This window comes from Polychytrium aggregatum, assembly GCF_025602895.1.
Source record: "Polychytrium aggregatum strain JEL109 chromosome Unknown BJ171scaffold_4, whole genome shotgun sequence".
In the NCBI taxonomy this organism is placed as follows: Eukaryota; Fungi; Chytridiomycota; class Chytridiomycetes; order Polychytriales; genus Polychytrium; species Polychytrium aggregatum.
Window position 1 is genome coordinate 1,031,629 of NW_026516206.1, and position 19,949 is coordinate 1,051,577.

The 19,949-nt window shown below is 57.0% G+C and overlaps 11 protein-coding genes and 6 non-coding genes across 17 annotated transcripts; 8 read left to right on the forward strand and 9 right to left on the reverse strand.

Moving 5' to 3' along the window:
• Positions 1–243: 243 nt before the first annotated feature.
• Positions 244–316, forward strand: BJ171DRAFT_t37. Its single transcript has one exon. It is a non-coding gene; the product is annotated as a tRNA-Met (tRNA).
• Positions 317–357: 41 nt separating this feature from the next.
• Positions 358–429, forward strand: BJ171DRAFT_t38. Its single transcript has one exon. It is a non-coding gene; the product is annotated as a tRNA-Glu (tRNA).
• A 5-nt stretch (positions 430–434) lies between these two features.
• BJ171DRAFT_t39 lies at positions 435–506 on the forward strand. Its single transcript has one exon. It is a non-coding gene; the product is annotated as a tRNA-Asp (tRNA).
• A 440-nt stretch (positions 507–946) lies between these two features.
• BJ171DRAFT_595830 (uncharacterized protein) lies at positions 947–1,467 on the forward strand (the record flags this gene model as incomplete). The annotated part of the gene is made up of 3 exons (XM_053114632.1): positions 947–1,165; positions 1,318–1,345; positions 1,442–1,467. 3 exons carry the CDS (start codon positions 947–949, stop codon positions 1,465–1,467), a joined length of 273 nt encoding a protein of 90 aa, XP_052970807.1.
• BJ171DRAFT_489774 (Alpha/Beta hydrolase protein) lies at positions 1,403–3,602 on the reverse strand. The gene is made up of 4 exons (XM_053109548.1): positions 3,287–3,602; positions 2,780–3,140; positions 2,348–2,586; positions 1,403–2,211 (listed from the first exon to the last, which is right to left on the reverse strand). The coding sequence occupies exons 1-4, from the start codon at positions 3,590–3,592 to the stop codon at positions 1,606–1,608; spliced, it is 1,512 nt and encodes a 503-aa protein (XP_052970808.1). The 5' UTR covers positions 3,593–3,602; the 3' UTR covers positions 1,403–1,605.
• Positions 3,603–3,702: 100 nt separating this feature from the next.
• On the reverse strand, positions 3,703–4,259 carry BJ171DRAFT_489775 (uncharacterized protein). Its single transcript, XM_053109549.1, has one exon. The coding sequence runs from the start codon at positions 4,152–4,154 to the stop codon at positions 3,708–3,710; it is 447 nt and encodes a 148-aa protein (XP_052970809.1). The 5' UTR covers positions 4,155–4,259; the 3' UTR covers positions 3,703–3,707.
• Positions 4,260–4,457: 198 nt separating this feature from the next.
• On the forward strand, positions 4,458–4,775 carry BJ171DRAFT_471712 (uncharacterized protein; the record flags this gene model as incomplete). Its single annotated transcript, XM_053108617.1, has 1 exon — positions 4,458–4,775. One exon carries the CDS (start codon positions 4,458–4,460, stop codon positions 4,773–4,775), a length of 318 nt encoding a protein of 105 aa, XP_052970810.1.
• A 264-nt stretch (positions 4,776–5,039) lies between these two features.
• On the reverse strand, positions 5,040–6,400 carry BJ171DRAFT_438273 (WD40-repeat-containing domain protein). Its single transcript, XM_053107995.1, has 2 exons — positions 5,374–6,400; positions 5,040–5,301 (listed from the first exon to the last, which is right to left on the reverse strand). The coding sequence occupies exons 1-2, from the start codon at positions 6,352–6,354 to the stop codon at positions 5,272–5,274; spliced, it is 1,011 nt and encodes a 336-aa protein (XP_052970811.1). The 5' UTR covers positions 6,355–6,400; the 3' UTR covers positions 5,040–5,271.
• Positions 6,401–7,282: 882 nt separating this feature from the next.
• On the forward strand, positions 7,283–8,152 carry BJ171DRAFT_489800 (uncharacterized protein). Its single transcript, XM_053109550.1, has 2 exons — positions 7,283–7,608; positions 7,742–8,152. The coding sequence occupies exons 1-2, from the start codon at positions 7,289–7,291 to the stop codon at positions 7,986–7,988; spliced, it is 567 nt and encodes a 188-aa protein (XP_052970812.1). The 5' UTR covers positions 7,283–7,288; the 3' UTR covers positions 7,989–8,152.
• A 44-nt stretch (positions 8,153–8,196) lies between these two features.
• On the forward strand, positions 8,197–10,437 carry BJ171DRAFT_489805 (uncharacterized protein). The gene is made up of 6 exons (XM_053109551.1): positions 8,197–8,383; positions 8,537–8,587; positions 8,718–9,028; positions 9,230–9,451; positions 9,558–10,023; positions 10,188–10,437. The coding sequence occupies exons 1-6, from the start codon at positions 8,221–8,223 to the stop codon at positions 10,292–10,294; spliced, it is 1,320 nt and encodes a 439-aa protein (XP_052970813.1). The 5' UTR covers positions 8,197–8,220; the 3' UTR covers positions 10,295–10,437.
• Positions 10,438–10,580: 143 nt separating this feature from the next.
• BJ171DRAFT_438276 (phosphoesterase) lies at positions 10,581–11,981 on the reverse strand. Its single transcript, XM_053107996.1, has 5 exons — positions 11,943–11,981; positions 11,764–11,861; positions 11,553–11,680; positions 11,148–11,319; positions 10,581–11,060 (listed from the first exon to the last, which is right to left on the reverse strand). The coding sequence occupies exons 1-5, from the start codon at positions 11,967–11,969 to the stop codon at positions 10,754–10,756; spliced, it is 732 nt and encodes a 243-aa protein (XP_052970814.1). The 5' UTR covers positions 11,970–11,981; the 3' UTR covers positions 10,581–10,753.
• Positions 11,982–14,546: 2,565 nt separating this feature from the next.
• On the reverse strand, positions 14,547–14,618 carry BJ171DRAFT_t42. Its single transcript has one exon. It is a non-coding gene; the product is annotated as a tRNA-Asp (tRNA).
• A 5-nt stretch (positions 14,619–14,623) lies between these two features.
• On the reverse strand, positions 14,624–14,695 carry BJ171DRAFT_t41. Its single transcript has one exon. It is a non-coding gene; the product is annotated as a tRNA-Glu (tRNA).
• A 41-nt stretch (positions 14,696–14,736) lies between these two features.
• On the reverse strand, positions 14,737–14,809 carry BJ171DRAFT_t40. The gene has a single exon. It is a non-coding gene; the product is annotated as a tRNA-Met (tRNA).
• Positions 14,810–15,236: 427 nt separating this feature from the next.
• On the forward strand, positions 15,237–16,597 carry BJ171DRAFT_489808 (uncharacterized protein). The gene is given in 2 exon segments (XM_053109552.1): positions 15,237–16,252; positions 16,265–16,597. The coding sequence occupies 2 exon segments, from the start codon at positions 15,295–15,297 to the stop codon at positions 16,555–16,557; spliced, it is 1,251 nt and encodes a 416-aa protein (XP_052970815.1). The 5' UTR covers positions 15,237–15,294; the 3' UTR covers positions 16,558–16,597.
• Positions 16,598–17,048: 451 nt separating this feature from the next.
• Positions 17,049–19,035, reverse strand: BJ171DRAFT_212834 (uncharacterized protein). The gene is made up of 2 exons (XM_053106387.1): positions 18,331–19,035; positions 17,049–18,096 (listed from the first exon to the last, which is right to left on the reverse strand). Exons 1-2 carry the CDS (start codon positions 18,925–18,927, stop codon positions 17,086–17,088), a joined length of 1,608 nt encoding a protein of 535 aa, XP_052970816.1. The 5' UTR covers positions 18,928–19,035; the 3' UTR covers positions 17,049–17,085.
• On the reverse strand, positions 19,032–19,891 carry BJ171DRAFT_212837 (uncharacterized protein). The gene is made up of 2 exons (XM_053106388.1): positions 19,248–19,891; positions 19,032–19,098 (listed from the first exon to the last, which is right to left on the reverse strand). The coding sequence occupies exon 1, from the start codon at positions 19,715–19,717 to the stop codon at positions 19,286–19,288; it is 432 nt and encodes a 143-aa protein (XP_052970817.1). The 5' UTR covers positions 19,718–19,891; the 3' UTR covers positions 19,032–19,098; positions 19,248–19,285.
• Positions 19,892–19,949: the final 58 nt, after the last annotated feature.

A 19,949-nucleotide genomic window follows, 5' to 3' on the forward strand; every position in this document is an offset into this window, starting at 1 on the left:
AAGGTGATGAAGGTGATGATCAAGGTGGTGACAAATGAGGGACGAAGCTGATATTGTGCCGATGCAGAATGGTGATGCAGAATGGTGATGCAGAGTGGTGAAATAGCACTGACACACAGGCTCGTTCGGACCCAAGCACGCCGTGGTGGAATCACATCATACCCGGCCATGAGCAACCAAGGGTGTTCTGGTGTGGTGGTGTGGTGTCATGGTGGCAGCCGGGAGACAGATCAGACAAGCAACGGATGGGTAGCGCAGTCGGCAGCGCGTGGGTCTCATAATCCCAAGGCCGCGAGTTCGATTCTCGCCTCGTCCAAGTGCTCAGAGCAACTGCAAGTGCAATGGCTCTGTTTGCGATCCGCATTGGTCCAGTGGCTAGGATTTCTCGCTCTCACCGAGACGGCCGGGGTTCGATTCCCCGATGCGGAATTGTCTCCCAAATAGTATAGTGGCTAGTACTCCCGCCTGTCACGCGGGCGACCAGGGTTCGATTCCCTGTTTGGGAGTTGTTTTTTCCTTCTCTCTCTCTCTCGTCCACCTTCCTCCTGCCTCATCCCCCCGTCGTCTGCAGGTCCATCGCCGTCGCCGTCGCCATCTGCCTCTGCTCGTTGCTGCTCGCTCATCGTCGGCTCTGTCCCTCCCTCCACCAGCTTTCTCGTGTTGAAAGACTGTGGGGAACACTCGGATGGGTGTTCAGATTTCTCGCGACCATCAAGGCCGGTGGAATCCCCCCCCCCAACACCATGAGTCTTCAGTCGTAAGAGTTCAGTCGTGAGACTGGGAAAGAAATAGGACTATCGGCTTTCCCTTCTTCGCTTCCCTTCTGTTTTCTCTTCCTTTCTTCCACTCTTTTGCTTTTCCAACTATCCCTGAGATATCGAACTGCTAGTGCCGACCAGGTGCCGATGGCTCTAATTTCGAGATAAAGAAACGCACTATCCACGAGATGTGCAAGCAAGTCATCGACCAGGCGCCAAGGGAGACCGAGGTGGTGATTGCCTTTGGGAATGCATCCTGGAAGCAAGGGAAGGGATATGCATCCAGTCCCAGGAGACTCAGGTTTGTCAAGTACTTTGAGCAATTCCACCACCACCAGAGACGCCCACCAGACCGATCCGTCTCCAAGATCCGTGTGTGCTCGGTGAACGAGTTCAACACATCCCAGGTATGCTCACATTGTCGGGAAGCCAAGCGACTCGAGTCACCCGAGCATCTTGATATCGAGAAACCATGAAGATGTGCAGAGGGTCGAATGCATCCACCACACTCCCACATCGAGACATCAATGCAGCCAGGAACATGATCTCGGTATGCCAGTCGATCATCGCCACAGGAGATCGACCGGGTATATTCAAGACTGTGCTTCCCAAACCAACGAAATCAAGGAGATTGCCGACGAAGACAGGAGTGCAATGCCATGGCCTACCCGCTGGGCCTACAGTCATTCAGCAGGGTCCAGAGATCTGAAGCCAGGAAGGAACTGTCCCGTTTTTTTCTGGACCGACTGTACAGCGCCAGAGCAAACAGTCACTGTTGTGACAGATATAGTGACGGGTCTAGGACAGCTGGAGGTGGTAGAAGAACCCTAGACATCATTGCAGCACCTCAAACGACAACATCGCCATTGTGCCGAATGAACGTGATCCGATTCCGACCAGAACCGCCGACTCTTGCACACGACCCATCGGGACTGGATGCTTTGGAGCCTGGTGCGCCAGGACTCGATGTATCGACCTTTGATGAGCCAGTATCCGTCCTTTGGACAGCCGTAATAAAATCTGAGATCCGGCGGACCGACATCCGTGCCAGTCGCTCGAACGGAAACATCTGGAACACATGAGGCATGTCTTGGTACACTTCGATGCGGACGTCCTCGGTGTCGCTCTCGGACCCTGAGTCTGACATGTTCTCTGGATCGATCACCACTTGGTGCGGTGCATCCAGACGGTCATCCGGCAAGCAGCGGCCCTTGAACTTTGACCAGAACATGATGCCTTCGTCGCGAAGCCGCTCGGCACTGCCAACGGTGATCAGGGTTGGCGGGAGAGGCTTGGTCGGAATCTTTGTTGCAAACAGAGGCGAGACATATGGATGGTCCAGGAGGTCGTTGGTGGTATAAAAGTGCCTCTTCTCTGGGTTTTGATTCAGCTTCGGCAAGATATCCAACAGGACATGATCATCGAAGCTCGGCATTGAATGGGTCAAATCGAGCTGTGGGGATGGAGGGCCATCGATCAACATCGGTTCAGATGGAAAGCTCGGCCGGCCACTGTCGCCATGCTCAGAGTCTGAATACGCCGCCATCGCTCAGGTCCGAAGCATCGAGTCGCCATTGCTGGAAACTTGCCCATGGCGACATCACCGCGAGTCCGCCGGGAAGCGGCCATCGTCCGTCGTCTCGGAGCCACAGGGCCGCTGCGATGGCCAGCCCACCGCCCGCCGAGTCGCCAGCAAAGACAATATTCTTCGGATCGTATCGGGGGTGGGTTGCTCCAGGCGGTGGGTCGATCAGAAATCGATATGCCGAGATGGCGTCACGGAGGGCACATGGGAACGGTCGTTCTGGGGCCAGGCTGTAGTCGATGGCTGTGTGCAGGAACGAGGGTCAGAGCGCAGGTTTCATAGCATACGAGGGAAAGGCTGCTCGACAACGGCTCCAGACCGGGACGGCCATGAGACATCGGAAACCCGATAGAGCCGCTTGAAAATATAGAGCTCAACCCAGATAATCATCGATCTCATCCGTTACACTCGGGCAGGGAGAACGAGCTTGACTCACAGAGCACTCTGGATCCCGTGAACCGTGCAAACAGCCCCGTCAGGATTTGGTGCGAACGAGGCGATAGAAGAAAGTAAGCCCCGCCGTGCATGTATAGAATGATCTTGCTCGGGTCCGAGTTTGTTGCGTCGATCCAGTGGCCCGGAATGTCCTGGGCCGGATAGGCCTTGGCAAAGCGCGAGAGATTGCATTCTGGTGTTGGAGAGGACTCAAAGATTGTCGAGTCGCAAGGGATCGGCGATACTGTCTTGGAGGTACCGGGCGGCAGGGGCGAATACACAAGGCGGGTAACCACACGGGCGACTGCCGCCGAGTTCTGAAAGGGATAGCTGGAGATGCGCAAGCTGTCGACGAGAATATTCTATGGAGGCAGGTCAGTCGATGGCTTGGCAAGGCATGAGCGGCCGACGCAGGTGTTTGAGCGATCGAGGCGAGCTATCGAGGCGAGCGATCACTACAAACATGCCCAGCGAAATGCCCAGTTGCGAGACAGCTGCCAACACCCACCAACAGGGGATGGCGCTTTGATTTCTGCGGTTGCTTGCCGAGCTCCTGGCGGATGCGAGGCTCGAGGAAGAGCGAGGCATGCCAATGCGAGCGGCCGTCTGAGCTCAGGCAGCGTGCGGGGAGCCAGAGAGGCGATCGGGCCAGCAGCCTTCGCGGGGCAGTGCGAATCATGCTGGACGGGAGCCCCAGACCGAGGTGTGCTTGGCGAGGGCAGAGGAAAAAAGGCAAGATGAAACAATGGAGGAACAGACGCTCTGCAGCCGAGCCCCCTGAAGATGACCAGGCCAAGCACCGCGCGAGGAACATGCGCCAATGACTCTGGATTGGCTGGATTGAATGCCGGATTGAATGCTGAATTGAGTGCTGGATTCGACACTGCTTGATCCCTGCTGCTCGGCAGCAGCCTAGAGACGGCTCTGAATCAAGGCCACTTGCCCAGCTCCTTGATGCAGCTGATGACCAGCCCGAGGCCTTGCTCTGCGGACTTGCGATACCAGAACATAGCAGTGTCGATATCTCGGATGACACCCAAGCCAAATCGGCGGCAGTCGCCGAGATCTTTCTCCCCGAAAGGATTGCCTTGCATGGCCGATTGCCTGAACCAATGAAATGCCTTCTCAACGTCTTGGCCGACTCCGTCCCCCTTGGAGTAGCAGAAATCAACCATGCACTGGCCGTGCGAGTTACCTTGGTCGGCAGACTCGCTGAACCACCAGAATGCCTTCGCATAATCCCTGAATACATCCCGCCCAGAGTAGTAGCATCTTCCGAGCCAGAGCTGGCTGACACTGTGACCGTCGTTGGCGAATTGTTCAAGCATTTCCACCGCCTTCTTTTCGTTCCATCTGGTTCCGAATTCATGGTGCATGCACACGGCCGTGAGGTGCTTGCACAACCAGTCTCGGCTCGATCCCAGTTTGCACAGTTCAACGAGTTTGCAGGATGTGGGTGAGCCGGAAAAAGTCCAGCCCCTCAAATCCAGACACTGGGCCCGTCTGCAAACTTGGAGCAGGGCCTTGATGGTGGCGTGGTCGAACGCGAGCTGAAAGCTGTCGTTGCAGCAGACAATGGTGAAGATATCCGGACTGTGATCGTCGATGGCAAGGCGAGCCAGGTCGGGGGAAGGGAGGGGATGGGTGTCGGGGGCTGCGGCCATGGTTCTCGATGAGGGATGGAGATGGAGATGGAGATGGAGATGGAGATGGAGATGGAGATGGAGATGGAGATGGAGATGGAGATGGAGATGGAGATGGAGATGGAGATGGAGATGGAGATGGAGATGGAGATGGAGATGGAGATGGAGATGGAGATGGAGATGGAGATGGAGATGGAGATGGAGATGGAGATGGAGATGGAGATGGAGATGGAGATGGAGATGGAGATGGAGATGGAGATGGAGATGGAGATGGAGATGGAGATGGAGATGGAGATGGAGATGGAGATGGAGATGGAGATGGAGATGGAGATGGAGATGGAGATGGAGGCGTAGCAAAGGCACACACAGAACAACATTTATCGCGCGACGCAATGATCATCACTTGAACGCAGCATTGGCTTCGCCCGCTGCCCATTTGCTCGCGGATCCAGCGGAAATGGGACCATGAATGTTCTGGCGCAGTCAACTACATTATCCACTCATTGTTGGGCGACTGGGGAAGACCTCTCCGCATTTTCGGCGGTGCCCGTTTCATCGATTTGATCCACTCGATAAATCAAGGGACCCTTGGTTCACTGCTCGAAGCCAGTATCTCTCTTTGAATACAATGAGGAGTATATTCACCGGCTTGCCGGGATTCCTCTTGGATCTTCACAAAGGTTCTGGCAGCAACAGGAGCGGCCAGACGGGTAATTCACCCAATCGAATCTGAGGCGGTTGTGGCCCAGTTGTGTGCTTTGGACGCTCGGCTGTTTCGCATGTCATATCAATTCAGCAGCATCATTGAGGGAAATCGGCATTTTGCGGTCGGTTCGCCCATCTATCCACATCATGTGCTGTTGGCCTTGGAGTGGATAGGCTACAAAGCCCAAAATGACATAAATTAGCTTGGCCCGCGTGGAATTACAGAGACTATAGTAGTCTTACTCACCTCTATGACGACGGGATGTTCCTTGATCATGAAAAGTGACCCGTGGGTATGGATCACTCGGCTTCCCCAGTCGAAAAGCGAATCAGTCACTTTCATCATGTTTCGGCCGTGTCGTATCCAATTCTTGGGCTCCGAGCAATCGACCTTGGACCAATTTGGAAGGGCCGGATCGACTCCAGGGGCGTTGGCGGCACTGATGAAAGTGCTTGTGGTCCTGACAAACTTTTCGTCGACGAGTGACCAAGTGATTGTGTTCTTGCCCAAATCCGACGTCTCGATCATTGCTCCATCATCAGAAACGGAAACAGATGACACGGACATAGAATGTCCGTCCAGGATCTGCTTAATCTGTCCACTCGGAATGTCAAGAATGCTGACAACTCGATCGGTATTCTTGCAGGATCCATGCCCGACAACAATCGTTTTTCCATCGGGCAAGAATTTCATGGTGCGAGCGAGACTTGGGAGCTTAGAAAAGGCGCACACAAGTTCACCAGTTTCCGTACTCCTCACTCGAATGAGACCATCCGAAAGAGTACATGCGACAAGACTGTCGTCGGGAGATAGGGCAATGCGAAAAGATCTTTCTTCGATTGTCTTCTTCAGTTCGCCAGATGCCGAGTCGTATACCTTGATTTTTTGCGACTTTGAAATCGAGAAAATGAAGCGGCCGCTGTGAGAAATCACAATGCTTTTTTGAAGACCCAGAATGTCTTTGATAGTATACTTAAGCTGGAGAGTACTTGAGTCCCGAACTTTAATGGTCTTGTCAGTCGAGCCAGAGACGATCCACTTGCCGTCGGGTGAGATCGCCACCGAGGTTACGGGCTTGATGTGCCCTTCAAGGCTACGACTGACTTGACCCGTGGTAACACTACGCACCTTGACAGTTTCATCGTCTGAGGCAGAGGCAATCCACTTGCCATCGGGCGAGATTGCCACAGAGTTCACTTGGCTCGAGTGACCAGCAAGTGTCTTCATACATGGATCCCAGGTGGGTGTTGGACCACAGGTGACCAGAAACGGGATCTTGTCCTCGAGCTAGTCGGCATATGTCTTGTAGATCGCCGTCTCCTTCGGTGTGAATGCATACCCCGAGTTGTACACCTGTGGCGCACTCGCAATGATCGGGTCGGCAAACTCGCGGATGAATCGATACGTGTCCTTGACCAGTTCCTTCGTGGTGTCGTCGACGATGGTGCTGGGTGCCTTGGCGATCACTCCTCGCAGCACAGCCAGTTGCTCGATGATCGGCTTGACCACATGTGTGAGCGACCCACACTCGAGCCAGAAGAACACATGTGTCTTGACGAACCGAGTGAGCACCGCTGCCACATCGACCATCTCGGGCGACTGCCACACCGGACTCGACTCGGCCACTCCTTCCACACACCACACAAAGTGTGTGATCCAGTGGGCGACGCTGTATCGCTGCGACGGTGTGATGATTTTGTTAACTCTGTCCTCGAGGTCGGCGATCTTGTCGTGAAAGTCGTAGATCTCGCAGATGTTGATCACTGGCTCGTGCGAGAGGATCACGCCGAGACATCCATTGGCAAACACCGTGTGGAACGAGTCCGACACATGCCACGGATGGCCAGTCGATGCATCGCCGAGCAGATAGTCCGCCACCGACTTGTGGTTGAACTTGACCTCGGTGTTGGTGGACTGGCTGTCTCGGGGACCCAGTCCATTGGCGCCAGGATCGAGGACCAGGCTGAGGCTCTTGAGACACTCGCGAACGACGCCGATCTCGAGTCCAAACACATCGGCGATGACCTGTGGGGTCAGGATCGACTGGGCCGTGGCGATCGCCGACCCCACCGTGACCAGCTCGGCCGGGTGGCTCGACTGCGAGTGGATCTTGGCGAATGTCTTGTGGTACAACTGGCCGACATCGGCGGCGCTGTCGTTGATGTCCTTGATCGTGGCGAGTGTCACTGGGCCGTCCTTGGATGCTGCGTCGACGGTGTTGAGGATCAGGTTGATCCACACGAATGTCTTGGACTGGTCCAGCAGGATGGCGACTGCTTCGGTGCGGTCCGAGTCACTGAGAGTGTCATACACTCAAAGTCGGTGGCGGATGAACACTCGGAGGTCACGGATGTTCTCCTCGCTCGAGGGTTCGATCGTCTTGGTTGGTACCCCTCCAGACCAAGGTTCGCTGTCTTGGGAAAGTATATTATGGCCCTCCGACCAAGTTGGTTCCTCATTGGCAAGCATCTTCCCCTGGGGCTTTCAGAAGCAGGAACAAGGTATCAGCCGCCACCGCTTCAGCTGGGTCTCACACCATTTTCATTCACAGAGCCATCGAACTGTCGATCTACATATGTTCACCCTCATCCCAAAAAAGAGGCACGACGTTTACCAGTCTGAGTGAAGTCTTGGATTCGTTCGCGTCCGGAAAGCAGCCAAAGCTTGGAGAATCGATCGGGGGGGGGAGAGAGGAGAAAAGGGCCTGGATCGCCTCTTTTGAGCCTCGGCCGGACAACCCGGCCAAGGGGAGGAGCTCCGCAGAACCGAAGGGATCGCGTTCCTCCGCTTCAGCCACCAGGCGGACGATGTTGGCAGTCTCGGTCGAGCACCGACCCAGGCCGACGCCGACCAAGAATTGATCTCCGCGACATCCCAAGGAGCCCAAACTTGGCGACGGGAGCGTCGCCTTGCTGCTGGGGGGGGGGCAAGGCCGCAGCCTGGACAAGGAGATTCCCGTCAACCGAGCGCATGCTGTTCGCATGATGGACACGGCCACCCCAGCGCCGTCACCCAGAGCTGCGCAGCACTCGGAAAGTCCTGCAGTGCTGTACGGCAAGCCAACCGTTCCTTGCAACGGCGTGGCGCAGGCGCATGTATGAACTCGTGGGGCGCGGTCATGCCAGACCCGGCCCAGCAGCAGGTGGCGAGACACCCGAGACTCGTATAACTGCCCTCGTTGCTGCCTGCCTGGGTTCGTCGCCATCTCCGTCCTCTGTCTCGCTGTCCGCCATGCTGACCTCCAAGCTGCTCGTTGGTATGTCCAAGGATGCACCGTGATCCCGGCCATGATACAGCAGTCCTGCTTGGGCCGCCTTTGGCCGCTGCCCGTCCTCAGCCAGCGAGGCCCACCTTCCCCCAGCCAAGCCTTGCCCTTTGACCAACCTCCGCCTTCGTCTCCATCGACCAGTCTCGCTGATCGCTCCCTTGGCCCTTGGCTTCTCGCTCGGCCCCAACAAGGGTATGTGCTGCATTGCTGATCTCGCAGTCAACTTGCTCTGGGCAAACGGATCTGTTAAAGCCCAGTCTCTCTGGCCGCATCGTATCGGCTGCATCCTGTCCTCACCTGGGTTTGCTTTTGGCATCGCCAGCCTCTCCCGTCGCCGCCGCGGGGTCTCTTACGTTTGTCGATGGCTCCAACTCAACTACACCCACGACCAACTCCAACGGTACCCACCACTATGTCCTCCGCCCGCTGAGCGACCAGGAGCTGCAGCACCTCGAGGAGACCGACAAGCAAGCCTACGAAGAGTATCTCAAGCTCGAGAAGGACCCCAAATTCCAAGAAAAGATCCGCAAGGCCCAGGACTACCTCGACAAGATCCAGCAGTCCGGCATCGATCCCCTGACCCTGTTCCAGGACGACTCCATCCCCAACGACCATATCCTGCGTGTCATCTTTGTAAGTTGGTTATCCCACAGCACCTCGAGTCCCCTTGATCGCTGTGAGCCATGCCCTGCAACCCCTGCACGATCAGCGTCCGCGCTACTCAGCCGGCACAATGGAGATGTTCTTTCTGGCCGTGATATGTCTGTGTCTCCCACCATCGTTCCAACTCTCCCCTTCTCACTCCGCTGTCGCGCCTGCTCCCTCTGTTCCCAGCAAGAAGAAAACATCGATGACTCTCACCATGCCGCCTTGGCCGAGGCTGCTCTACGAAGCACCCCAAGCAACGGCCGAGCCGCCACCGAGCCTCAGCGCTTTGATGCTCGTGACTATGGCTGGGTGACCTCGATCAAGGACCAGGGCCAGTGCGGCTCGTGCGTTGCCTTTGCCACCGCCTCGACCCTGGAAACCACCTGGAGGGTCCTCACCAAGACCGATGTGAGTCTCGATGGACCCTGGCCCAGCAAATGCGTCGCATCGTACGAATCCCGTGCCCACATGCTCACATGATTGTGCACCCCTCCACTGCCCACTCGGTCCACAGGGCACCGTTTCCGAGGCCGATCTCTTCTTCTGCCTCGGCCCCCACTATCCTCTTCATGGGCATGCCCCCCGATGCAGCACCGGATGGGATCAAGTTCTTGCCGCCGAGGCCGTTGTGCAGTATGGCGTCGTGCCCCGGGCCTGCTATCCCTATCCCGCCAATTTGGATTCGGATCTGCCGTGTCAGTCGACGCATGTCTCGCAGGCCTGCACTACCCGCACCCGTTTCAACGCGGTGACTCTGAGCTCGTTCTCGGCCATCCGCCAGCACATCATGACATACGGTGCTGTTGCCACCGGATTCATCGTCAACGAGGACTTCCAAAATCCCAGTTCTACCGCCCATAACCGCGTCTACGTCCCATCCGCCGGTACCAAGAAGGTTGGCGGCCACGCCATCAGCTGCATCGGCTGGGACGACAGCGTCCGGGCTTGGCTCTGCAAGAACTCTTGGGGCACCAACTGGGGTGAGTCGCCGTACTTGCATATAAAACCCTCGGCTCACAGTCTCACCAAGGATGCGTTGTCAGAACTGCATGACCGGTTTCCACGATGAGACTGGCCTGCCCACGCTTCCATTTGCGAGTCTGTCACTCACAGTTGTGTCTTGATCACCCTCTCTCTCCAACAGGAACCGAGGGCTTCTTCTGGATCCGATACGGCGTCTCTGGTCTCATGGGCACCTCTGGCCCGAGCAGCGAAGATGCTGTTGTTGGCTACACCAGTCTGCGCAAATAGAGCGATGATCTGGAGACATTTATCTGCCATACGAGGCAATTTGAGCTTACAGCGTACAGTGTACCCATTTCTAAACGTAACACCCTCCCTTGAGTAAAGGTTGGCGTCGATTTCTAGTCCTGAATATACACCATCCATCGCGACCATGCTGAGTATCTTGACGTCGAGACCCTGGAGCTGTCCAGATGTTGCATGCACCACCCTTGTATCATGACATCAGCGCAGTAAGGGACACGATATCGACATGCCAGTCAAACGTCGCCACTGGAGATCAAGCAGATGTATTCAGGACTGTGCACCTCAAACCATCAACAGTCAGCAGTCGGGGGAGGAACACTCAAGGGCACCACTGTCCGGTTTCGTTCTGAACATGCTGCACATTCATAGAACGCATCGCAGGCGGAATACTTGGAGTAAAAGCCTCCACTCATTGGAAAATGGAGACGGATTTGGAAGAACTTAGATGAGGGCAAAGATAGAGGCGGAAACATCATTCTTTCCGAGGTTGCCAAGGCTGAAGTTGTCCTCGACGGTGGCCAGGAACGAGTAGTGGTTGTAGCTGGCGTTGTCGTTGACGCCGGATCGGGCACCCTTGCCCACCAGGATGCCAAAGACTTGGTTGTTGTTGTTGTAGTTCTCGGACTCGTCAAAGGTGATGAAGAAGAGGGTGTTGGCGTGGGCAGGGTTGGTCAGGCGGGAGGGCAGGAAGGACTGGAGCCAGTTGTCGGCATAGGCAACACCGGTATCGTGACCATCGTTGTTGAGGCTGGCAATCGAGCAGGTTGATTAGATTTGGTTGTCACGATTCAAGCATGGATCGAGCGCCGCTCGAGCACGGTGAAGTGTGACTCACTCAGGAGAATAGAACATCAGGTTCGGGAGGTTGCCGCTAGCTTCGTCGGCGGCAAGCTGGCTTGCGATAACAATGTTGCTACAGCGGGAGGTGGCTGAGATATCGGTGAAGGACAGGAAGGGGACGTGCTTGCGGGCATATGTGCCGGAACTGCTGCCAGTGAAGCAGCCGCCTGAACGATTGGACGCCAAGTACAACAAAGTTAGAAGACAAGAACTGCATTCTTGGCCAGCTTCACAGCATTCCAAGCGAGCATTCCAAGTGAGCATTCCAAGTGTGCATACCAGGATAGCCCTGAAATCGATGTGCCATGCAAAGCAAGTGCAAAGAGCAAGTTCCGTGCCAAAATGAGCGGTGGGTTAGCGATCGATATCGGTGTCATGAGAGTATTATTATCCGTGGCACCTACCTCGGCATAGTTCTTCCAGGTAAGACCCTTGGCTTCGAGCAGATCGGCGACGTTCTTGACGTTCAAATTGACGTTGGAGTCACTGGTGACGCCGTTGGTGCTGCCAGAAACCAAGGCGATGTAGCTTCACAGGCAATTCGTGTTAGCACATTCTCTACATGGTACAATGTGAGGATCCAGAAGCAGAATGGTTGAACAAAGACTCACTTGGGCTGGGATGGATGGGCGACAGCCAGATAGTTGCTGAGCAGGGTGCCGGACTGCTGGAGGCTGGACATGTAGGGAGCAGTAATGGCGGCGGAGTACTGCAGAAGGGGCAAAAGCAAAGTCTACCTGTTGGCGGTGCGCAAGTACCGAGAGAAATGCTGCGCCAGACGAGCACTTACATCCTGGTTCTCGAGCATGATGATCATGATATGATCAAAGTGCTTGCCGACGGAGGGAGTGACGACAGGGGTAGTAGTAGTAGTAGTAGTAGTAGTGGTGGTGGTGGTGGTGCGAGGAGAGGTGGACGTGGTGGTGGTGGTGCGGGCAGGGGAAGTGGTAGTGCGGGCAGGGGAAGTGGTAGTGCGAGCAGAGGCGGCGGCGGTAGTAGTAGTGGTAGTAGTGGTACGAGGAGGGGTGGAAGCGGTGGTGCGGACAAGGGAAGGGGTAGAGGCGGAAGGAAACCTGAACCAGCTTTGATCAGTACCGAATTCGAGTCATTTAGATGTCAAAACTGGTCAACAAGTACTCACTGGCAGCTTATACCGTTCCCGGCCTGGACACAGACCGTTCCAGCAGCGCAACTCAAAGAGAGCTGCGAGCCATAAAGGCAGAGGGAATAGCCAGGCAGGGAGCCAGAGGCAGTGCAGAGGTCTGGCAGAGAGAGAGAGAGAGAGAGAGAGGGCCGTCGGTCAGCAGAGAAAAAATAGAGCCTCCAAGTCTGGTAGCTGGATTACATACATTGCCCATCGGTGCAGGATTGGGCAGCAACGACGACCGAGAAGGCCAGGGCAAGAGAAGCAGCGATGAACTTCATGGCAGCGTTCAGAGGAGTAGGGCGCAGTTGACTCGCGATCGGGATTAGATGTCGGGATGGTGTTGTCGATCTGGGGGGAAAGGTCTCTTTTTTATATTCCAGGCATACACCTCGTCTCGAACGACGAAGAGCCGCTGTGGGAACTCGGCAATGTCGTTCCCTCCGGCTATCCGGAACGATGTGCGGCTGAGCCAGGCGCGTGCGCACGGGCCTGGCGGGCTTTGGGGGGTATTCCCCGTCATGTTCGCATCGATCTGGGCGGAATTCTTGACCCTGCATACCGATGTGCGACGGTGGCTCCGGCGCCTGCGTGGGAGCTTTCCTCGGACCGCAAACGCAAGAGGTCCGCCGAGAGTGTTTTTCGTGCTGTCCCATGCTGCATGCACTCGGCACATGCACGCTCCATGGATGGAGCACAATGTCACCCGACCGCATGCGTCGGTATACTCACAGCTCGTCCGCGCTCGCGATGTCCCCTCCAGCGCCTCGGTGGAGGTGCCTTTTCTCTTTCGGTAGCGTGCTCATGGAATTGGATTTCTGCATTTGGGTGGGTGCCTCTCCATCGGCCTCCTTGTGTCTCCCCACCTGTTGCTGCGTCTTCGTCGCGAGGCTGGTGGAGAAGCGGTGGTTGCGTCTGGTCAAGATCAGGGCGGTAGCGGCTATTCCACTTTGCTTTGATCATTGCTTTGGCTTTCGCCGCCGCCTTCATGTTCCTCGGGGCTGTCTCCTTCATTCGTGGAGTGGCTCCCTGCTTTCGCCAGACAAATGCCACGGTGCAAGTAAAGTTTGGCTGCACTGACAGGCCTGGCAGGTCGGGGTTTGGCTGGGCAGCCCGGCCAGACGCTTGATGAGCACGATACCCGCATTCCAACTCGATCACAAGAGCCACGGACTTTGCCGATTGCGAGCGCGATTCTGATGAGATTGTTGCTGGCAGTGCAGGCGAAAGGAGAGCGGGACGGAATGGACCTCGGTTCCCCGTCCTATGACTAAGGGTGGCTCCCCAGAGCCCCTGGGCTCAGCCGAGTTCGGCCGGTTATGGTGCGGGAATCGGCTTTACCCTGTCGAGCCAGAGACTGATCCGATGCGACACATGGAGAAGATCGCCTTGCAGCGGACCAAGGCGTGACCCGCATCGTGACCAGCACAAAGGCGGCACCATCAGCAGTGCGACCTGGAAGGCAACTTCCGGCCGCCGGTGGCGGGTGACTCTGCGGGAAAGCGTCTGCTGCCAGAGCACCGCTGCCATGGCAAAGCTGCCGGGGTAAAGCTGCCAGAGCAACGCTGGCGGGACGATGCCGCCAAATGGCTCCGGAGCTTGATTTGGAGAGGCAGCGATGGATCGTGGAAGTCGACGCTGGTCAGAACGAGAATGAGTCTTGGGATGGGTTCGACGATGTGGATAGACATTGACACTCATTGGCAATAACAGGGCCATGTGGTTACTGCTACGGCCGATTAGGTCTTGAGAGCTTTTATCTGAAGTCTAAAATGGGGGACATGTGCTGTCTACGGAATAGGCTCGTGCGGGGTGGACAAACACGGGGGAGTACATCTCGAAATTAGAGCCATCGGCACCTGGTCGGCACTAGCAGTTCGATATCCCAGGGATAGTTGGAAAGCAAAAGAGTGGAAGAAAGGAAGAGAAAACAGAAGGGAAGCGAAGAAGGGAAAGCCGATAGTCCTATTTCTTTCCCAGTCTCACGACTGAACTCTTACGACTGAAGACTCATGGTGTTGGGGGGGGGATTCCACCGGCCTTGATGGTCGCGAGAAATCTGAACACCCATCCGAGTGTTCCCCACAGTCTTTCAACACGAGAAAGCTGGTGGAGGGAGGGACAGAGCCGACGATGAGCGAGCAGCAACGAGCAGAGGCAGATGGCGACGGCGACGGCGATGGACCTGCAGACGACGGGGGGATGAGGCAGGAGGAAGGTGGACGAGAGAGAGAGAGAAGGAAAAAACAACTCCCAAACAGGGAATCGAACCCTGGTCGCCCGCGTGACAGGCGGGAGTACTAGCCACTATACTATTTGGGAGACAATTCCGCATCGGGGAATCGAACCCCGGCCGTCTCGGTGAGAGCGAGAAATCCTAGCCACTGGACCAATGCGGATCGCAAACAGAGCCATTGCACTTGCAGTTGCTCTGAGCACTTGGACGAGGCGAGAATCGAACTCGCGGCCTTGGGATTATGAGACCCACGCGCTGCCGACTGCGCTACCCATCCGTTGCTTGTCTGATCTGTCTCCCGGCTGCCACCATGACACCACACCACCACACCAGAACACCCTTGGTTGCTCATGGCCGGGTATGATGTGATTCCACCACGGCGTGCTTGGGTCCGAACGAGCCTGTGTGTCAGTGCTATTTCACCACTCTGCATCACCATTCTGCATCACCATTCTGCATCGGCACAATATCAGCTTCGTCCCTCATTTGTCACCACCTTGATCATCACCTTCATCACCTTCATCACCACTTTCATCACCACCACCACCACTTTCATGCATCCACCGCTCATCCTTGGTTTCAGTCCACCACCGACACTCGCACTCGCCTCGTCCTGACACCTACCGTCGCACCTCGTTCCAGCCCTGCCCGAGTTCCCGCGCGGAAAGGTCCTTGGTTGTGGCTCTCCGGACCGCCAGCCATCGTTTCGCGTTCCACCAGCAAATTCGATCATCCCGCTCCTCCTGTGCTGTTCTCGCCGCCATGCTCTGCGACTGGGGCGAGGTCATCTTTCGCTTCCAGACCCTGGGTCTCATCGTCGACGCCTTCTTCATCTCGGCCACAGCCACCGTGCTGCTCTGCGTCTTGGTGCCGTCCCTGCAATCCACCCTGCGATATGGCAAATCTCTCGAACCCGATCGCGACAACAACAGCAGCAGCAACAGCCCTGCCCAGCAGTCGAGCGCCTGCCGTGAGGTGCAGTGGCCCGCCTTCTTCTACGTTGACAAGACCAAGTTCCTGCACTTTTACGCCTGGGGACTTCCTCTGGTCACCGAGATCCTCTGGGAGCTAGCCATATACGACCCGTGCTCTGCGAACTCGTCGTGCACCCTGCCTCACTCTTTCCAAACACCCGTGCTGGGAACGATTCAATGCCTCTTTCCGATCAAGCCGACGCAGCCGGTATCGCCGCTGCCTCGATCGGTGGCCGAGGCTAGCAGTAGGCTGAGCGAGGCAAGCGTCCATCTCCTCGGGTTGCTGTTTTTGTGGATCCAGATGATCCGTCGACTCTGTGAAGAAGTCGCCAACAACACCAACAACACCAACAACACCAACAACACCAACAGCCCCAACGGCGCCCGAACGTCGGGAGCAAAGATCCACATCTTCCACTATCTTGCCGGGATCCTGTTCTACACCTTTGCACCCCTCTGTCTGGTCGAGTCCGGCTTGGAATCGTTTGTGCAGGCCCATGGCGTTCTGGGCTGCGGGCCGATCTCGACACCCACCAAGCTCGCTGCTGTGGCCTCGGCGATCCGGTTTGAGGTTCGCCATGGAATCGCTGCGGCACTGTTTGCTTGGGCGTCGCTGGAGCAACTCTGGGCTCACTCGCACCTCAGGTCCCTCCGAAAGATCGCTCGCTCGACAAGCTCACCAGACGGCCACTCAGCGAGTCTCTTGACCAGCAGCAGCAACAGCAGCAGCAACAGCAGCAGCAACAGCAGCAGCAGCAGCAGCAGCAGCACGGATCAAGGCAAAATCTCCACCCACAGCCGGAGATACGCCCTCCCCAGCGCACGCTGGTTCGTGCATGTATCATGCCCACACTATCTCTCCGAGATCGGAATCTACGCCAGCCTGGTGGTCTGGACGGGCGGGCGCTCGGTCTCGCTGTGGCTCATGTGGTTGTGGGTCGTGTGCGATCTCTCGGTCGCTGCGGATATGCAGTGGTCATGGTATCGTCGCCACTTTCCAGAGCAGATGGCGGCCACCCGACGCCGGCGACTCGTTCCGTTTGTGTGGTGAAGACAAGACAAGGCCAATACATCTCTCTGATCGACTTCCAGAGGAGCTATGGTTTCGCCTGACAGTCTCCCCCCTCCTCCATCATCAAACGGCGTCGCATAGCGCTCATGTAACTTTTATTGAGCTTCGTCAGGGGTGAGAGACATGAAAAACATGCAAATGGGCCAGGCCGATATCGGATCTGGGCAACTGTGATCCGCTTGTGAGATCATGCAGACATGTGGGAAAGCAGAATAAGAAGAAGAAAAGAGGGTGAATCTGAAATCACTGATAAATGAAAGAATCGATAAGAAGACGCGTGGAGGGAGGAGAGAGGCCGGTGGTCAATGTGGATACAGATAGTCAGGGTATGCGCAAGAGGAAAAAGAAAGACAGAAAAAGGCACGACAAACGGGGTTCCCGATGTGAGGGGCAAACTAGGAGAGGAGAGGGAGCCCAAGAGGAACAACAGTAAAAGTGAGGAATGCATGGATGCGGAGCAGAAATGAGGATAAGAAGAGAGCACGAGCAAATAATCCCTGACGGCAACTACTTGGGCGGAGCGGCTGCGAGCTCGCCTGTGCTGCGTCTGGGTGAGGTCTGCACCACTGTGGCGGACGCTGTGCTGCTGGTGCTCGCAGTGATGTCGCTGCTGGTGCTGGCGATGCTGTCAGCGTCCATGTCTCTACAACTGCGCGAGAGAGACTCAAAGGACAGATCGGTGGGTGAAGGCACAAAGGGCTCGATGAAGTCGGTGCCGACGCTGGCTCGCTTGTACCGGTCGTTGCTGCTTTCGACCCGGGAGCCAGACAGGAATGAGGAGCTGGGCCGAAGCGACGAGGACCGCACCAGCTTTACAAAGGGATTGCTTGGAACGGACGGGGTGATGGTGGCATCGCTTTCGCCAGAGAAACGATAGTCGCGACCAGCCTCGGCGCGGCTGCGGTCCAGGACCAGAGCCTTGAAGTTTTCCATGGAGGGCCGGCGGGTGAGTGCAAAGGCCTTCTTGAAGCGATTGTAGTGGGTGTCCGGGCCCGGTGCGATGTTTTCGACAATGTCGTTGGCTTCGTCTTCATCGTCGGCATCGCTGCCCATGTCTCCGGGACCGGGGGTGCGAGAGCGGCCGCGGAGCAGGTTGGGAAGGTTGAGGTTATCGGTCGAGGCATTCGGGCGAACGGACGAAACCGAAAAGGACATCCAGCGGCGCAGATTTCTGGACGCACCGGGCCCGCCCCGTCGCAGCTTCTGCATGAGGGGCCACGGGCCGTTATGGCCTTTGGCGGGGGGTTCATAGACACGGAGGGGATCGTCCTCGGCGAGGGGTGTGGAGCGGCTGTCGGATCGCTGAATGTAGAGCTGGTCTTCGAAGCGGCTCGGCATGCGGGAGAGGAAGCCCTCAATTTCGTCAAGGAACTCGGGAGTGAGTTTGTCGGGAATATCCAGCGGGATGCCGATGTGCTTGGCCACGCTATTGCGCTCCTCATAGGACTCAATGATTTCGAGACCCGAGTCGTAGTCAGCGCTCTCGTGAGCCGAGACCGGGTCGGGAACGGCGGACGCCTGGACCCAGTTGATGGAAAGATGGGGTGAGTGGTGGAGAGACGGATGGAGAGATGGAGTGAGTGAGCAAATGATGGGGTCACGGAATGAAGGGGGCCAATAGGCTGTGCCAAGGTGGTTTGTACATTTGTTGTGGCTCCCGGCTTGTCACAAAGACTCATACGTCATGCCATGTCAATCCACCCGCCATGCTGCTCTTGCCCACTGATCATGCCGATCCGCGCCACAGCTTACCTCTTGGAGCAGCAGGCCATGAATGGCGCTTGAGAGCCGCGATAGCTCATTTTGGATGACATAGTCGTTGCCGGCGCCACTGCCGTTCTTCCAGGACTTGATGGCCATGGAGAGGCGGAAAAGGTCGCCGCGGATTTGGGTGATGCGCGGGCCACGGAGCGGTCGTGCTCTGGGCTCTCCCGGCACAGGCGAAAGGGAGCGAGGGGGAACGGAGCAGGCATCATGGGGAGCGGGGGAGACTTCGTACGGGGCCGAGGCAGAGGTATTGTCGGGAGCAAAAGGCTCGATATCGACAGCGGACGAAGCGACAACGGAGGGCGAGGAGACGTGGTGGACCACAGGTTGGTGGTGTTCTGGAAAGTCACTCTCGGGAGGAGTCAAGGGCGTGAGTGGAGTTGGGGTCTGGGTCTGGGCTCTGAGCCCAAGAGAGACGCTGCTCAAGAGGCCAGATTGCTGCAGGGGGCTGCGCTGTTCATGAACGCCCAGCTGGAACTGCTGGACCTGGCCTTTCTTTAACCAGTCCCGGACGCCCTCGTCCATGGATGAACGGTAGGGGTGGATACGGTCGTCGACGTTGATTCGTGAGATTGCTGACATGAAGACTGCTTGGTGGGAGTGTGGTGGAGGCTGTGGATATGGAATACGGGGACCGGCGGAAGCTGAGGGCGGCGACTAAAGAGATGTCGGAACGATGAACGACAGAATGGAGGGAAAGGCGGACGATGGGATGTAATCGGGTGGTGGGGTGGATGACGAGGAGGTGATGTGCTGAAAGAGGAAGAAGCGATGGGATGAGATGGGATGAGATGGGGGGATGGAGAGAAGTGGGAGACGAAGGCCGGATGGGGGGGGGGACAGACAAAGTGCGGACAGGGAGACTGCAGCGAGATTCGGGTTGCTGGTAAAAGGGAACACACTGGATGTGGTGGGAGGGCCGGATAAGCTTGCTTTGGCTTCAGGCCGAAACAGCCGCTGGACAGAAGACAGGAGCGACGGTGCGGACGAGGCAAGAGTGCGGTGCAGGACAGCGGAGGGAGAAGATCGGCCATATGTGGAGGGCGAGGCCGGCGAGCGGTGCGACGGCAGCAGACAGACAGCACCACCCAGCAAGCGTTGCGGGGCCGCCCATCCGGGCCGCCGTCCAGACAGCCCAGGCAAGCAGCAGCAGCAGAAAGCAGAAAGCAGAGGCAAATACAGGAGGCAAAGATGTCCGCGTCTGGTCCAGATGCACGACAGGGGGGGGGGTTCGTTTCTGGATGAGGGTCCGGTCGGTGCGACGCGGATGTCCTCGCCTGGTTGGCCCGGATGCTTGCACAAGCGCACAGTCGGTGTGCTGGCCCTTGGGTGCCGATGGGAGGGCGATTGGGGTGGGACTGTGTGGGTGCATGACAGGTCGATGCAAGAGAAAGTGAAGGAGTTTGTGTGCAAGAGAAGGAGTTTGTGTGGGATCGGTCCCAGCGCTGTTTGCAGTTGCACCGGCGGTCTGCGGCCGGACGGGTGGGTGGTCGGTTGGTGCGCTGCGGTATCGGCTTTGTGTGCCCTCCGGCGGCCCAAGGCCTCGTCGTCGCCGTGGGGAGGGTTGGAGGTGCGCTGGGTGTCTCCCTGTCTCTGGCGCTGAG

Excerpts from the sequence above, each read along its gene's own strand:
- BJ171DRAFT_489774 (XM_053109548.1), bottom strand. The coding sequence starts at position 3,592 with ATGTTCCTCGCGCGGTGCTTGGCCTGGTCATCTTCAGGGGGCTCGGCT. Across the intron at positions 2,587-2,779 it reads CACGGGATCCAGAGTGCTCT|CCATCGACTACAGCCTGGCC; the intron begins GTGAGTCAAGCT and ends TCCTGCACACAG. Across the intron at positions 2,212-2,347 it reads TCGCGGTGATGTCGCCATGG|CTCGATTTGACCCATTCAAT; the intron begins GCAAGTTTCCAG and ends CCATCCCCACAG.
- BJ171DRAFT_489775 (XM_053109549.1), bottom strand. The coding sequence starts at position 4,154 with ATGCACCATGAATTCGGAACCAGATGGAACGAAAAGAAGGCGGTGGAA.
- BJ171DRAFT_438273 (XM_053107995.1), bottom strand. The coding sequence starts at position 6,354 with ATGAAGACACTTGCTGGTCACTCGAGCCAAGTGAACTCTGTGGCAATC. Across the intron at positions 5,302-5,373 it reads AACATCCCGTCGTCATAGAG|CCTATCCACTCCAAGGCCAA; the intron begins GTGAGTAAGACT and ends TGGGCTTTGTAG.
- BJ171DRAFT_489800 (XM_053109550.1), top strand. The coding sequence starts at position 7,289 with ATGTCCTTGATCGTGGCGAGTGTCACTGGGCCGTCCTTGGATGCTGCG. Across the intron at positions 7,609-7,741 it reads GCAAGCATCTTCCCCTGGGG|CAGTCTGAGTGAAGTCTTGG; the intron begins CTTTCAGAAGCA and ends CACGACGTTTAC.
- BJ171DRAFT_489805 (XM_053109551.1), top strand. The coding sequence starts at position 8,221 with ATGTATGAACTCGTGGGGCGCGGTCATGCCAGACCCGGCCCAGCAGCA. Across the intron at positions 8,384-8,536 it reads GACCTCCAAGCTGCTCGTTG|TCTCGCTGATCGCTCCCTTG; the intron begins GTATGTCCAAGG and ends TCCATCGACCAG. Across the intron at positions 8,588-8,717 it reads CTCGCTCGGCCCCAACAAGG|CCTCTCCCGTCGCCGCCGCG; the intron begins GTATGTGCTGCA and ends TGGCATCGCCAG.
- BJ171DRAFT_438276 (XM_053107996.1), bottom strand. The coding sequence starts at position 11,969 with ATGATCATCATGCTCGAGAACCAGGAT. Across the intron at positions 11,681-11,763 it reads GCCCATCCATCCCAGCCCAA|CTACATCGCCTTGGTTTCTG; the intron begins GTGAGTCTTTGT and ends TTGCCTGTGAAG. Across the intron at positions 11,061-11,147 it reads CTGATGTTCTATTCTCCTGA|CCTCAACAACGATGGTCACG; the intron begins GTGAGTCACACT and ends CTCGATTGCCAG.
- BJ171DRAFT_489808 (XM_053109552.1), top strand. The coding sequence starts at position 15,295 with ATGCTCTGCGACTGGGGCGAGGTCATCTTTCGCTTCCAGACCCTGGGT.
- BJ171DRAFT_212834 (XM_053106387.1), bottom strand. The coding sequence starts at position 18,927 with ATGTCAGCAATCTCACGAATCAACGTCGACGACCGTATCCACCCCTAC. Across the intron at positions 18,097-18,330 it reads ATGGCCTGCTGCTCCAAGAG|GCGTCCGCCGTTCCCGACCC; the intron begins GTAAGCTGTGGC and ends AACTGGGTCCAG.
- BJ171DRAFT_212837 (XM_053106388.1), bottom strand. The coding sequence starts at position 19,717 with ATGCACCCACACAGTCCCACCCCAATCGCCCTCCCATCGGCACCCAAG.